The sequence below is a fragment of the Lates calcarifer genome, linkage group LG13, assembly GCF_001640805.2.
Source record: "Lates calcarifer isolate ASB-BC8 linkage group LG13, TLL_Latcal_v3, whole genome shotgun sequence".
In the NCBI taxonomy this organism is placed as follows: Eukaryota; Metazoa; Chordata; class Actinopteri; family Centropomidae; genus Lates; species Lates calcarifer.
In genome coordinates, this window is record NC_066845.1 from 3,526,775 (window position 1) to 3,542,739 (window position 15,965).

At 40.0% G+C, this 15,965-nt stretch overlaps 2 protein-coding genes across 2 annotated transcripts; both read right to left on the reverse strand.

The window, feature by feature from the left end:
* Positions 1-2,204: 2,204 nt before the first annotated feature.
* On the reverse strand, positions 2,205-9,453 carry psat1 (phosphoserine aminotransferase 1). The gene is made up of 9 exons (XM_018673219.2): positions 9,268-9,453; positions 7,919-7,979; positions 7,546-7,615; positions 6,270-6,475; positions 4,756-4,928; positions 4,050-4,219; positions 3,035-3,163; positions 2,756-2,893; positions 2,205-2,620 (listed from the first exon to the last, which is right to left on the reverse strand). The coding sequence occupies exons 1-9, from the start codon at positions 9,322-9,324 to the stop codon at positions 2,518-2,520; spliced, it is 1,107 nt and encodes a 368-aa protein (XP_018528735.1). The 5' UTR covers positions 9,325-9,453; the 3' UTR covers positions 2,205-2,517.
* A 1,800-nt stretch (positions 9,454-11,253) lies between these two features.
* On the reverse strand, positions 11,254-13,809 carry kiss1rb (KISS1 receptor b). Its single transcript, XM_018673207.2, is given in 7 exon segments — positions 11,254-11,596; positions 11,905-12,057; positions 12,147-12,173; positions 12,175-12,386; positions 12,750-12,885; positions 13,177-13,301; positions 13,590-13,809. Coding segments are annotated over 7 exon segments (1,110 nt in total). The 3' UTR covers positions 11,254-11,359.
* Between the last annotated feature and the right edge of the window lie 2,156 nt (positions 13,810-15,965).

A 15,965-nucleotide genomic window follows, 5' to 3' on the forward strand; every position in this document is an offset into this window, starting at 1 on the left:
TACCGATTTAATTCTTCAGTTGAGGGCCCTTTGCCTGTGGTGGTGAGTTGACCTTATCAGAGGAAACCACACAAATGAGTGTGTGTTTATAGTGTGTGTGTGTGTTAGTGGTGCAATCATGAGAGTACAATATAATTAATTTTCCTTCTTTCTCTCAAGGGAGTAGTTATCAGTAATTAATTGTTTCAATCCATGTTGTCCTTATTGTTTTTGTGTATTAATTACAATATTGGACACTGTTATTTTATTATGATATGTTATTTACCATGTTTCAAATCTATTTATTTATTAATTTATGTATGCTTTAAGCAAAATATCAGGCCAATAAAGCCTCACTGAATGGGGTGGGCAATACCAGACATCTTTGTAGAAGGAGTTAAGACGCCCATTTGATTGCCTCTACTGTATGTCTTTGCAAACATATGTTTCTTGATGAACACTTCCACCTAGAGGTCATCTGCGGCAAAAACACATGGCTGAGACTTTAAATACTGGGACATCTTAGTCTATATCCTTCATCTTCTTCTGTGTAAATACAGCAGGAAAATGCAACACCAGTGGAAACAAAGGACAACATTCTAACTTGAACAATGTATAAGCCTTCTGACAGACAATTCAGGTCTGAAAAAAAAACTGCATTTGTGAAGGATAGAATTGAACTATAATGTGATATCTGGCTCCCCCTTGTGACTTTCGTGTCCTCTACCACCACAGAAGCTTGGAAATGGAGAACACAAGGCAGTGCTTGTCATGTCTTTCAGCATGTTCGAATTAAGCTAGTTTTTAGTTGTACTTTTAACTAACATCCAGTGGGTTTTGATTTTTTAATCTGGTGGGCTTTAAATGGGTTTCATGAGCTACAGAGGCCTAAAATTGTAGTTTTTTAAAAATAAAGGGATGTTTAGTGATGAATCAGTCAGTGGGGAACTGGAAAGGAGCTGTTAGTAGGTTTGGGTTTGATAGTGACATTCACAAAGTAGGAAAGACTCACAACCACACAACCAAGCAAACACACGTAGCACAGCTCACACAAACACGTTTCAGTCTTTGTGAACCATACCTTCCTCTTCCTTCTGTTGCTTCCTCTCCGGGGAAGTCAGAGGTTAGCGTCAGATACACTCAGTGCTCCTGGAACTGGTGCAGCTGCAGGTGTCATGCTGAAGAACAGCCTCAGCAGGGCTCATGCAGCAGGGAAGTGGCCTCTGGACATCCAGATGGAGGACCGTCTCTCTCTCACCACGGAGCTGTCCTGCCACCCTGCTGATGCATGCAGACCTGCTCACTCCTACATACAGAGCTGTTTTTGCTCTCAGCAGGCAGTGAAATAGTGGGAGGTTATTGTTTAACCTCTCAGGCAAAAGACTAACTGTGCTTGTAAAGCAGCTGTGCTGCATAATATTATTTAAGAGTAAAGCTAATTTTCGCTGCTGTCTCTGGCTGAAAGTTTCAAGTCTCTTGCATTCTTGACCTTGTAAACAGCAGGTTGATAAAGAAAATCTCAACCAAGGTCCACCTCACTTACATTCCTGAAGCTTTCAAGCACATGTGTCATGGAGACAGTTGAGTTGTTATCAGGTATCTTAAGTATGGAATTTCCATCACACAATAACAGTCATATATGATTTATTGGTTTATCCAGTTTCTTATTCATGATACTTAATGTTTCACTTATGTAGTAATACAACTCAACTGCTGAAATAACAAGTAAGCTGGATCTTGTGTTGAGATTTTACACCATTGTTAAGTGAATATCTGTTTGTGGAACCTGTGATAGCCAAAAACTTTTTATGAGTGTATTGTGTAAAGTGTAAAGCATAAAGTAGTATGACGAGATTGCACAGAGCAAGCTGGTTAGCATGGTAAATTAAGTAGAAGACTTGAAAGAAACAGTTAACACTGGCATGGATTTCCACTGTTGGAGACAGCTCTTGAAGAGTAAGTTTGATGCTCAACTCTTTTAGACTGGTAAGTAAAGAGCTGTTGATGCTAACATTGACTATGTAGTGTTAACAAAAATGTGCATATAGCACCTTTGGGTTAAAAAAACAAACAAAAAAAACAGGGTAATCACTCAGTTTCGTTGTCTAGCACTGCTTTTCTCTTCTTATTAACGAGGAGTAAGCACTTTGATATTATCTGATCATTTTAAATTCTGTGGTCAGCTGGAAAACAGCACTCAATACAAGAAATTATACGACAAAATGTAAGTACTGCCAAGTTAGATTTACTGTAATGTAAAGACATTTTTGAACAAGTACCAAGAATTACCTACAGTATGTACATCAAAGCACTGTTAGTCAAGAAATGCAGTAAAACAGTAAATCTATGAAACATAGATGTAATTAAGACATTACTGGTAACAACAGTGGTTAAAGCTTAATAGGAACAATGACCAGGTGTTACAAAACAGGCATCTAACTGTGCACCTTTCAGATCCAACATGGATCTAAACTAGAGGTAAATTCTTTTAACTGTACTGAAGTAATGAAAATGTCACTGTGCGACATTAGGCCTGTTTTACTGGTGCTCTTTGAGGAACTCCTTCATATAGGCAGCCAGGGCTTCAGTATCCTCCAGTGTTACAGCATTGTACAGAGATGCACGGATTCCTCCAACTGACCTGCAGGGGGAGACAAATTGTCATGTTTGAGGTTTTCAAACGTAAAAGCAGATCTGTAACAGAGCCATGACAAGAAAACTTGCGAGTAAATCATCAATGGAACAACAAGAGGAAGCATGTGTTTGACAAACTAACCTGTGTCCTTTCAGTGATATCATTCCACGTTTGGATGCTCCTTCCAGAAACTCCTTTTCCAAGGACTCATCTCCCTCTTTCTTCCCCACACGAAATGGTACATTCATGTGGCTTCGACAAGCCACATCTACAGGACACCTGGACAGTTAAGTAGTTCTAATTTTAATTTTTCACTCAATTGCTTAAATCCGTTTCTTCACTGTTGTGTATAACAACTGGAAAATATTGGTGTTGTGTAACATTGACCTTCACTGAATTTCCTAGTTTTATGATACTCACACATAGAAACCGTCAGAAGCGTTGATGATGTCATATATCATGGACGACTTCTGCTTGTTGAGCGTTTCCATGGCAGCGCTGCCGCCATTGTTCTTAATCCACTCCAGCACCAGACCCATGATGTAGATACTGAACCGACAAAAAGACGACAGACAGTCACACACAACCAAAGTGATAAAAGTTAGTGTTACTGCTATGTGTGTTTTTCCTTAATTTCTCATATAAATATTAAATCTTAAAATTTCACATTGGGATTGTAAAATATTTTTAAATATATTCTTCAAGGAATAGCTCAGTATTTTGGGAAATCTGCTTATTCATTTACTTCCTGAGCGTTAACCTTGTACATACTGTATAAGGCTGTAGCCAGCAGCTGGTTAACTTAGCTTACCATAAGCTCAACAGATGTCATTATTTGATACATTATACCTTGTTTGTTTCACCCATCCAAAAAACAAAGTGTAAAAATAACAGACTGTGGCTTTACAGGGTCCAGGAAGTAACCGGTCCAAGCCAAGATACAGTCCAGAAAAATGTCATCATTTTACACTCAAGTTTTTGTACTGTTTGTACCTTTAGGGGTGCTGATGATTAGTTTTTAACCCATAGACAAAGCCGGGCTAACTGTTTCTCGCTGTTTTCAGTCTTGATGCTAAGCTAAGTTAACCAGCTGAATACTGTATGTTCACATTTAACAGACAGACATAAGAGTGGTATCAGTCTTCTTAACTATCTGCAAGAAAGTGAGTAAGTGTATTCCCAAAAAAATGCTTTAGTATTCCTTTGTAACACATCTGACAAAAATGCATGCATCAAATCAGTAAAAAGTTCAGCTGTGAAACATGTACAGTACTGTGCAAAGGTTTCAGTCACACAACAGTACCTAAATCTTTTACACAGTAATGAACATTTAACAAATACCAGTGTTTTACCTAGCTGACAGTAATATATTCATGATGCTCTATCTGTAGGAAACAGAGAAGATTCTAGTATTGAAAACCAAGTGGGTCTGTACCTGAAACATGGCGGTGTGTTGTAGAGGGAGTTCATTTCAGCTTGCACCTTGTAGTCCAGGACAATGGGACACTCTTTCAGAGCATGGCCTAACAACTCCTCTCGCACAATGACCACAGTTACTCCTGCGCAGCCCACATTCTTCTGAGCTCCGGCGAAAATCAGCCCAAACTACACAATGCAAGAGGACACGTTATATGACCAATACGACTTTGTCTATAACTTCGCCATCGACTCGTCGGGAGAAAACGGCTCAGTTTGGCTTGAGGGGATCATAAGAGGAAATGCTGTATTTTCACCTCAGTCTGAAGGGCTTATCTTCTGTACAGCTGGGCCAAGTCTAAGCTGTAGTCACTTTGTGAGTCGAGCTGTACCTAGACTTAACTGTTGCTTAAAGTCAAATGATAATCTTCACATGTTTCTATGCCACCATTATCATGTTAACATAGAAACAGCTATTTGAGGTTAAGCTGGCAAGTTTGGCATGCTAGCGTCTTAGCATGCTAAGAATTCTACTGATAGGTCTTTCATTTGTCTTATTCCTTTATTTTTACACATTTTTTTCTTATTACTTCACCTTTCTAATAGGTAACCGCGCTTCTTCTTATTATGAGTTTAAAAAAAAAATGCATGGAAATATGGGGACAAGGGACCCAGAAGCTAAAGAGTTTAATCTTTTATTCAGGATCATTCTTCAGTGTTCTCACCTTCGACACATCCACAGGTCGAGACAGGAAGTTGGAGGACATGTCGCTGACTAGGACTACCCCGTTTGTTTCAGGTATAAAGTTGTATTCCACGCCATGGACTGTCTCGTTACAGCAGTAGTACACATAGGAGGCTGAGGGGTTCAGGGTCCAGCTGCTGGGGTCGGGAATTTCTGGAGAGAGCAACAACAGAACACTGTAAAACAAGACTTAACGTAGTTAAACCAGAGTAAAGAGTCTACAGCCATGCTAGCATCTCTGTGAGACTTAACTGCCCATATACTCACAGGCGTCACAATGACATGTCTAACAGATATAATGCTCATTGTGTTCACCATATAAGTGTAGGTTGTTAACATTGTCTTTAGCAATTAACACAAAGTACAGCTGAGACTGGATTCCTTCTCTTGGCACCATAGATATCTGTACCCAATTATAATCCATCAAATAGTTGTTGAGACATTTCACTAACAATCACAAATGTCAACCTGCAGGTGGTGTCAGAGGACAAGTCAGAGGAACACCAAAATCAAAGGAATTCATCCCGTGTGAAACGAGAATGTCTTAACAAAATATCATGGCAATTCGTCCAACACTTACATAGATAGAAAGATAGATATTTCAATCTGGACCGAAGGGGTGGACTGACACTGCCATCACCAGGGCCACACTGTTAAAAACTTACATTACTGTGACAGTATTATCTCTGTCATCCTGTTGCACCTCACAACCCTCAATCAGACCAGTTTCTCCGGTTAGCTTTACCTCCACACCTCGCAATTTAGTGTGCAAACAGGCCATTTGGCACAACACAGCAAAAAGCAGATGTACCAGTTGACTCTTTGTCTACAGGGCCAGGTGGTCAGAAAAAATGGTTGAAAATGAAAGAGTCCTCTTTCTGGTGACAGCAAACTGTGAAGAAAGTCTTTTAATAAAACCCATCAACACTTCATATTTGGATTCTGATTTTGTGTTGCATATCTATTAATTACTGTGCATTCAATGAAAAAAGTTTGACATTTTCAATTAAATAAAACTGCCTCCAAACGTAAAGATAAAGAAAAAGATGACTGAAAACCCCAATCAGACACAACCATGTGGAAAAAGCTGCCCGCATACCAGAGTCTTTCCCTGGTAGTCGGCTCTATTTGTTCGTTACATAACAGCCTGGACACACAGCCAGAGGGACTGCCCTAATGCAGCATGAATGACAATGACCAATTCATAAGATGTGAAACTACTGTTTGATGTGGTGATGGCAATTAAGTTGAATATTAAAACAAAGAAAAAATAAATGAATTAGAAATTCTTCTTATCATCCAAGACATGACCTGAGTTACAAAACCTCCATTCTGAAACCAAACAATGGTAATAATACATGGTCCTGATCAGAAAAATGATGGTGTTGGCAATTATTGATGATTTTTTGTTTGTGATTTTCATTAGAATAAGTGAAAAAGACCGTTATCAGTCTGCCTCTATATTCACACATTTCTCCCCGCACACAGACTTACTGGTGTAACTGTCCAACTTTGGATGGACAATGTTGACTTTGCCGTATTTCTCTGCTTCTTTCGCCGCTTTCGCTGACCACGTGCCGGTCACCAGGTAATCAGCGCACCTGTCCTTTTTAAGGCCAATCAGGTTGAGAGGAACACCGCTGAACTGTCCAGACCCGCCACCCTGCAGAAACATCACCTTGTAGTTGTCTGGGATATTTCTGTGAAGACAAAGGTCACTGTGTTAAGCACCGTGTACAGAGGAGACATCACATTGTGCAGCAGTAAACTCGCAGATTCTTCAAGTGATTCATACTGAACTGTCTTGTTTCTGCATAGTTAAACTCTGGTGAAGTAAATGTTATGAATAACTGAAAAAACAAACAAGCATCTGGTTCTACCAGTTTACATGTCATTATAATTACCATGCAGAAAACCATCAGCAGTTTCCCTATCATTACACTCAATTCTGAGATAACTTTGTATTAATTAAATTTTCAGATGAAATAAATCAATTTAACACTTAAATCCCTAAAAATGTGAATGTAACAACCAAAAGCACAAACATTTGAATATCAGATTAACTTAATATATTATAATAATATAAGTACATACATTTTGTTTTTAACTTTGATTTCTTTGTAATTATTTGTTGCATTTTTCATATCTAAATGTGTTTTAGTTGTTTTGACTTTTGACCTGTAAACTTTAAAAAAAGGTATATATGGTGTTTTATTAGTATGCTATTTTAAATGTTGTCCTGTCTGTCCTGCACTATGAGCTTACCACAGCAAGTTGCTAACAACATTAGCTGTAATGTAAAGTCCTCTTAGTCATCTTTTCCACCTAACTACTACAGGCATCAAATCTAAATATACACTATACATTTTAATTAAAAGCACACAAACTCACAAAAAATGAAACATCAACATATAGTTTGTAAAATCACAAACTTCTTAGAAAGACTGTACAGAGAGTACAGCAAAGTTCAGCTCTTCTGGATAAATCTTCTGTTAATTACATTGTGAAACACACCTAGTTGACCTAGCACAGCCTAACCCTAAGCCTTTTTGGCCTTCAAGGCAAAACTAAACATGTAATAAGAAGAAGCCACCCCAGAACTGTCAAAAATATATCACCAACATACTGTTTATATTGTAAGCTGAAGGTGCAAGAGAGTATGAATGAACACCCTAGTTTGGAAGCGTTATGATGGTGCTGCAGTAAAACATGAGGAGAGGAGTTAAAGAGGCGGATAATAAAGAAGCATGAAGCAGCAAATGTCACTTACAGCAGCTCTCGCAGGAGACTCTCTGTTTTGTTGAGGATTTTGTTGAAGTCTGATGATCGGTGACTCATCTCTGGTTAGAACAGAGAGACAAACATTTGAATTTAATTTCACTGTCATTAATGGCAATTGATTATATTTTGGTTATTTAACTCTGGCACATAGCTACAGCACAGATTCCAGTGAGTGAGTCTTTCTGTAATTTTGTCCACCACAATTATATCAATGAACATGTCTTTGTGTAATGAAATAGAGCTCAACACCACCTCAAACGACATCCTCCACAGTTCAATTGATGCCTCTCTAAAACAGTTTTAGTCCACAATAGTTTTGTCTCATAAAAACATAAATACAACCCATCTGTAGTTCTACTCACCGAGAACACTAATGCCAATGCCGCTGTAATTGAGGAGCTCCTTCTGAGCTTGTAGCAGCACCTGCAAAAGGTCACATATTAGGTATTTCTACAATCAGGAATGAGGATGGCTTTATGGTTTGTTTGTTTTTTTCTTTAAAGAGGCTTAAAAGTAAAGTTTAAGCAGCAACAAGAAGTCGCATGTGAGTCAGGTAAGTCCAAAACTCAGAGGCAAACTAGAGGAGCTCTGTGTTTGGTCTTTATCAGTAATCAAGGTGTGATGTAATGATACAGTCAGTTTAACAAGGACATTTCCATAGTGCTCCTTATGTGGAGTCTGTCTTATCTAGATAGATTATTGTCCACCTTTTAATGTTATTTGTAAGGCTGCAGCTACAATTATTTTCATTATTGATTCATATTTATGTAGCAGTCAGATTATTTTCACAATTAATCATTTGGTCTATAAAACATTAAAAAAAACATTTTTTAATCCAATTTGAGGTCTTGTCTTGTCCACCAACAATACAAAACACAAAGATTTTCAGTTTACACCAACATAAAATTAACATTTGAGAAGCTGAAACTGATTATTTTATTTATTTATTTTGTTCATTTTTTCCATGTACCCAGTTGTCAGAATGTTAATTTTCTGTTGATCTACTAATGTAATTAGTCAAAAACTATGTACAGCAACTGTGGACTCTGCACAGTAAATCAGTGGGATTGCTGCTCTTCAGTTTTCAAACTTTTTTAATTGGGCTGGAGCCTATCCCAGCTGTCATTGGGCGAGAGGCAGGGTACACCCTGTACGGATCGCCAGTCCAATAAAACACAGTTGAGTCGAATGTAAAGTTTAGTGAGCGAGTGCTTGTGATTTTTTTCTGTGTTTTCCTGCCATCTAGGGGTCGTATCTGCCTCTGCCTGTGAGGCACAAAGAAGCAGGTTTCCACATGAATGAATGAATAAGGCTGATGCAACTCAACGCACTGTTTTCAGTCTGTTTGAGCTGTTGATCAGATGCCAAGCGACAGCAGCACTGAAAACAGCCGTAGCTTTCTCACACAGCTACATATTCATATGCAAGTCTCAGATAATGAAAGAAAAAACAGATCAGCAGATTCACAGTGACAATGCAAACGCAGAGTTTTGAATGTTGCTTTAATCAACCATGTTAGACACCGAGACTCGACATGAGAATCTGAAGCGAAGCATCTGCAAAAACACCCTCTATCACAGTAAATCTAAATCTCTAGCCACATAAAAGTGTGATGTCTCTTGCGGTCATCCAATCTCAGCTCGTATTTTACAGCTTCTTTCCCGTATTTTCACCGCCGCACAAGCGAAATGAGCATCTAAACTAAACTTACAGATTGGGGCAGTTTTGCGGGTCCAGCGCCGAAGTTGATGGTTTGTTTCTGCTCCATGTTGTAAATGATTTCCTGTGTTCAGCTGGTGGATGTTTAATGTTTGATTCAGCGGTGTGACTGGTTTCCTCCTCAGCCTCGGATGCACTCCTGCTGCTCTCTTGATACACTGCTCGACGAGGACGCCAATGATTATTTAGACGTACGAAATGTTGCGTTCAGGCGCTGATCGTAAACGCGTGCCCTCCACTAACGAAATTTGGTAGATTTTGCATGGTGTACGTATATGTGCTGCACCTATTTGTTGATTTATCGACTGGTCTATCGATCAGTCTACTGCTATTTTGAGCTATTTTGATGATATGTTTAAAGTCTCAGTTATTTTTCAGGCAAAATTGCAAAACATTTGCTGGTTCCAGCCTCTCAAATGTGAGCATTTGCTGGAAATCTGTGCTGAAATTACAACCCTTACATAAAAATGCAATTGCCAGATATAGTTTATTGAGACTTCTAGTGTCCTTATGTCTCGCGCTGTGGATTTACTTATATTTTCCGAGTCACATGAAAGCACCACAAGGAGCCCGAAAGCTCAACCAGCCATCCCATTGGCTGAAGTCACATGTCTTGTTTGGTAAACAATTGTCATTGGTGAATATCGATTTAGATGTGAACTGATTGGCTCCATTGTCACGCCACTAAAATGTGAGTGCGCACAGGAGACGTTCAAGTGAGGTGCTAAACAGGTGCAAAACAGCCTTTAATTCAACTGTTGATATTATTATTAATTAACTATGTAGCACATAGAGACTGTTTGACGAACAGGAACCTCTCTGACATTGTATTAAAATAAGACTACAGCCAAATAAATCATGCGAGCCAAGGAAAATCTGGAAATATTAGGTGGCCGAGTTTGTCTCTCATTGAGTAAAATGAAAAGTTAGGGAGACACAGTGACAGTAACCTTTGGCCGCTCTATCACATGTATTCAATCACCAGTAAATCAATAGGCCTTGCACCAATGTGGACATTTCAAAGCAAATGTAGGTCAGCAAATAGGTAAAGTTACTATATGATATAGTTATGTCCTTAGGTGATCTAAGCAGGAGAGAAATTATTTCTGGGTAAGCACAGGGGGTCTGAGAGGGGCAGACACAAAAGTGGAGAAATACACACTTTTAGTATCATTTATTTCTATGAACATTTTCATCTCATGTATATTCTAGTGTGTGAATGCAACACTGCTTCCTATTGCACACATTAACATTATGTACAAGTCTGGCTGACATCTACATAAATACAAATTATCTTGCTGCATCCCACTGTTGTGCATGTTTTCCCCAACATGCACAAGAAGACAGACACTAGTCCAAAACAGGCATAACACAACCTGCCAATACTCGACAAACAAATAACAGAACACACTGTTAAAAGAACCAAATAAAAGAAAAGGGAGATAACAGTGAACCTTTGAGACACCAACGAAACAGTCAAAAGGAGTGTTTGACACAGAATCTTATTATAACACATAATTATATTCAACAAAGCTATTGTCCATAAAAAAACTGCAGTCACTAACAGTGGCTATTGTTGTCCTATACAGTTTTCTTCACCTCCTTGAGAAATTGTTGTAAGATAAGACAAGAACCTCACAGTCATTGACTGCATCAGTCCAGCTAAGCTAAAAAGAAAATCAAGTGACAAAGATAATTGTATTTCAGCAGCTCGTGAAGGTCACAAGACGCATCTGACTGATTTGTCCTTTTTAAGAGATCACATGGCAGGAATTGCTTGTGTGTGTGTGTTGTGTGTGTGTGTGTGTGTTTAAACCTGTCACTTACTGATGTTCTTAGTACTCCCTATATTAACCCCACATTGTGCCAGAATGGTTAAGGTGGAACATCAGACCATTTTTATCCAAAATTTTCCTTTTTCTGTGTATGATGATTTTGTGTGCATGTGTGTGTGTGTGTGTGTGTGTGTGTGTGTGTACGTCCATGCACACACATATGTATCAAGGTGGGCAGACTGCTCTTATCTCCAGAACAAACTATAAATAAACAATGAGTGCACAGTGTCCAAATGCCCAACGTGCCCTTTAGGACCCAGATGAAAGAAAGTGCATCTCTGCTTCTCCTTTGGGTGCCTGGTGATCAATTTCTCCCCCTTCCTCTGGGTCCATGTTTCCCACCCTGACTCTCCCCCTGGTGCGCCACAGAAATATGGCAGGGAAGGCGTGTTTGAAGGCCTTTCTGAAGTTGTTGCCCATGAAGGCGTAAACCAGGGGGTTTACAGAGGAGTTGGAGTACGACATGCAGTGACCCCAGATCTTCAGCTGTGGATGCAAAATTGAGACAAACATCTACAGGTTTATGTTATGCTCACCTGTTCTGATTATTTCAATGTTTTTTTGTTTTGTTTTTTTTTTTGATTTGTTACACTGCATTGTTGTTATTGATCAATTTTGTCATTTTAATGACTGCATTAGTTTTAGTTCTGTGATTGACAATCACAGTACTTAAAATAAGTAGGTTTTTTTCTTAGTGGCGTAAAGGGCTTCCATACCCATGGCCAGAGAAGAATTAAACAAACCAGCATACCTACAGCACAGTGAAGATCATTTAATCATGGAGAGTAAGTCACCTTGTATAGAACATAACTGCGGAGGCCGAAAGCTTGCAGGAGGATGCAGACCTGGATGGGGCCCCAGCAGATGAGGAACAGGGCCACCATCACCACCACCATCCGGGAGACTCGCGCCCGCATCGCTGCTGCTCGCTCAGCTTGAGCCTGAAGCTGGAGTTAAGGAGGCTTTGAGATGTCTTGGACTTAATAAGTGGAAAAAACATTTTGCAAGTGAATATGACTCTGTATCGTTCTCTTACGTGGTAGCTGCTGTCGATGGGGTTCACAGCTGGGTTGGCCCATGCGCTTGAGCATGAAGGCGTAGCAGGCGGTGATGGTGAGCAGGGGCAGCAGGTAAACGGCCAAGAAGCTGTAGATGATGAAGGCTTTCTGGAGGCGGGCAGAGGGGAAGACCTCGCTGCAGTACGTCTGAGGACCAAACCAGTATCCTGCCTCCAGACGCTGGTACACGGCTACAGGGGTCGACAGCAGCAAGGAGCCTGGAGAGGACAAGTGGGACATGACTGTGTCACTCAGAAGATGCTCTTTATAGTAAATTTCACTTACTGCCACTAGATGCTGACTCCAGACCAAAAAACAGACTACATAGATAGCAACTGAAAAATCCCCAGCTGCTCTCTAGAATTACAAAGCCAGCACCTTTTTTCCACAACAGTTTAAACAGTAGTGATTTCACATTCAATGCTTCAAAATAGTCTTTGAGAAACTAGTTCATTTTTACCCACAATTCCTACATAATCCTAAGGCAAAAAAAGCCAAATAAAAAATCGGCAAAAGGAGAAAGTTGTTACTACTGCCAGTGTAAGGTTGTGAATGTGTGCATGGTGTATTTTTCGTAGTACCTATCCAGATGGACACAGAGATGGTCAGAGCCATGCGGGGGGTGCGGTGTCGCAGCGACTGCAGGGGATACACAGTCACGTAGCAGCGGTCCACACTCATCGCTGACAGAGTGATACATGTTGCCTGAGCAGTCACCTGAAACACACACACACACACACACACACACACCACACACACACAGTAGATTTGTTTCTGGTTGACACACATTTCAAGTTGGTTTTATGTTTTGTAGCAACAGCATGTAGAATAAGTAATAAGAATAACATGTGTGAAATGAAATAAGTTTCTACATTTTGTGCTGATTATTACATTGATTGAAAGGTTGCATTTTGTATATTGTTAAATAAGTGTTATTAGTATTACAGTTGTAATTCTTCCAGCAATCCTATGCCTCTATATTCGCTCGTTTACATGTGTGTATCTCACCTGCTGAAGGTAGTTCACCAGTCGGCACATAAACTCTCCAAAGATCCAGCTGGGCAGTGGGTACAGTGTGGCAGTGAAGGGCACGCAGCAGACCAGAAACAAGATATCAGTCGTGGCCAGGTTGACTAAAAGAGAGACACCAACAGTGATTCTCAAAGAGAGAGCTGTAATTCAAGATGTGTCAATGTGAGATGCAGTCACCAGGGCATGAATATCATAAATAAGTGTATCAGTACCAATAACACCAGCAAGTGCTGAGTTTTCTGCCTTTCAAAATTCACCAACTAACCTGTGTTCTCACTTTTGGACCACTCTTCCACTGTAATTTTAAGGTTTTTAAAACATTTTTGGAAAGTCACATATCCTTTCCTTTTTGTTCCCTGTTACTACTTATTTAACTTCAGAAGTTTTACCAATGTAAAAGTTGGTGATGGTCTTCATCTGCTGGTGTTTGGTGACCACGTGGATGACCAGCGAGTTCCCGACCAGGCCAACCAGCATGATGAGGCCGAAGAAAGTGGGGACCAGCCAGGCGTCGACCAACACAGGTGGCCCCCGTCCCCCTGAAGCTGCAGACTCATTGCATATGGACCCGCAGTCTGGGCCGTGATTGGCTGTTGATTCCACTATCATCTTGTTCTCAAATCAAATCCAGGAATATTTCTGTGGTACATGCAGAACATAGCTGAGCTCGCACTGTCTGCTAGCATGCAAATATGTCACACAGACACCGAGGTACAAAAAAGTGTTTTAAAAATAGGAATTAAAAGTTAAATTAAAAAGTGGCACATTTTCTTAAAGCTGCTAATTTGGATTTATGAGTCATAAGACAAAGATAAATTCAACATTTAAGCATTTTAAATAAGCTTTTTTAATTTATAATAAGCTTCACTTACCTGAGTTGTGCGTTTGTGTGTTTGTTCCCCTCTCTCCTCTGTAAAGCCAGGTATAGTCCTGTGCTGGTCTGTGAGGGGCTGCTGTTCTGTTCTCTGCAGGTCTGAGATGAAAGCTTTGTTATAGACCACCATGACTGGGGAGGGGAGGGGGTGTTTGGAGGAGACTGGAGTCATTTTGGTTTGTGAGCATTTATGTGAGTGAAAGGGCGGGAGGCTGAGGTCATGGGAGCTTTTAAACAAAATCTCTATCATCACCTGTAATTATCCAGGACTGGGTGCCCTGTGAAATGACTGCAGACTGATCCAAATAAAGTTTTACTTCTCAAAAGCAGTATTAATACTATCCTGGTGAAATAAACGAAAATAAACTAATACAGTGGACAGCAGCAGTTGAACCTTGGTAAACCATCAGTTTCCTCCAAACTCAATCACAATCAAAGTTATTCCTCCATGTTTTTATAAAAGAGGGAAATCATACTGAGTGGTACATAACCCACAAACTAAAATGAGAACGAATGAATCACGGAGGCAGCTGGTGGTCATGGTGACAGTACACCTTGGTCCTCCTGCCACTTCCAGCATAACAAACAGTTTTTAAAGTCGTCATTACATCCGTCATGACCTTGGCTACAAAGTAGCAAGTGGCAAACCATGCCAATTTCACATGTGGAGAGAAAGTGTTTGGGTACAAAGATGATGGTTGTTGATTTTGCAGCTGTTGTTTGAAATATTATCCCGGACAAATGAGTTTTATTGCTTGAGATGAAATGACTGAAAAACACACTTGTGTGTGTAACCAGTGAGCGTTGTTGGATGTTTCATATTTTTGACCTTTTCTAAATGCATCATTGGTTTGCTGAAGGTGTTCTTACTGTGGACATTATTTTTTGTCATTTTTGAAAATGTGATTACTTAAATAAATATAGATTATTGTGTCTACTGAGTTTCTTGTTTGCTTGTGTCTTTGTAAGTATTGCAACAATGATCACTGTCACAGAAAAAAAGGCAAATGTCTTTGCTGGTTTCAGTTTGATTTTATCTTTTCTGTGTCTTTGGCTTTCTTTAACTGGGCGGTAAAGAGATGGATTCAGACGAGTTGCAACGACCACTTTTCCCGGGCATCAGAGAGCTTTTGGGAACTCCATATTTCTTTGAGGCACCCACAAACAGCTTCCTTTGTAGGTCTGTCAAGTTCTCAAGGAACCATTCGTTAGTTGGCCCTGGATTAGGATCAGGTTGAGAGACTTTGTGTTGCTGCCACTGTGGCTCACAGGACGGCTGTTTGGTCCAAGCCTGCACACCCAAGATGTATGGATGTATCTCTTGCTGTTTAAGCTGTTCTCTGATAGAGATCACCGAGTCAGACGGCATCATGTTAGATTTTGCCACCAGGTGTGCAAGGATGACATTATTTGAGGATGGTAAGCTGGGTTGCAGTTGTCCCTCCTGGGATGAGGTCACTGCAGTTTGAGGAGCAGGGACTGAGGCAGGTAAGCTTTCACTCAGGTGATCCTGCCTTTTAAATTCACACTTGGACAACTGGCTCATGTTTTCAGGCAGGACAGGCTCTGGATCTGAAAGTCCCAGTCTCTGTGTTCTTGAGGATGGAGAGGGTGGTGCTGATGTTTCGAGGGTCAATGCGCTGTGGTGTCACAAGGAAGTGATTTCCTTCTCGCCAAAGCCTTCAGTAGGTCTGAAATCTGAGAAAAATGGCAATAGGGGAGTTTCTCAGACGCTGACACAGAGATCAAATATGTGACTGACATTTGCTACTGTAGATCACAAACATCACAATATGAATCCAGTGTGCATTTCCTTAAGCTTTCCTTTGCTTTATATTCTACGTAAATATACTTTACTTCATAACACAAATAGTTAAAATAAAACCAGAAG

Coding starts and splice junctions, on each gene's coding strand:
- psat1 (XM_018673219.2), bottom strand. CDS start 9,324: ATGGAGCAGAAACAAACCATCAACTTCGGCGCTGGACCCGCAAAACTG. Junction 6,476..7,545: donor AGTCTCCTGCGAGAGCTGCT/GTAAGTGACATT, acceptor TTGTCTTCACAG/AAATATCCCAGACAACTACA. Junction 4,929..6,269: donor AAAGTTGGACAGTTACACCA/GTAAGTCTGTGT, acceptor TGCTCTCTCCAG/AAATTCCCGACCCCAGCAGC.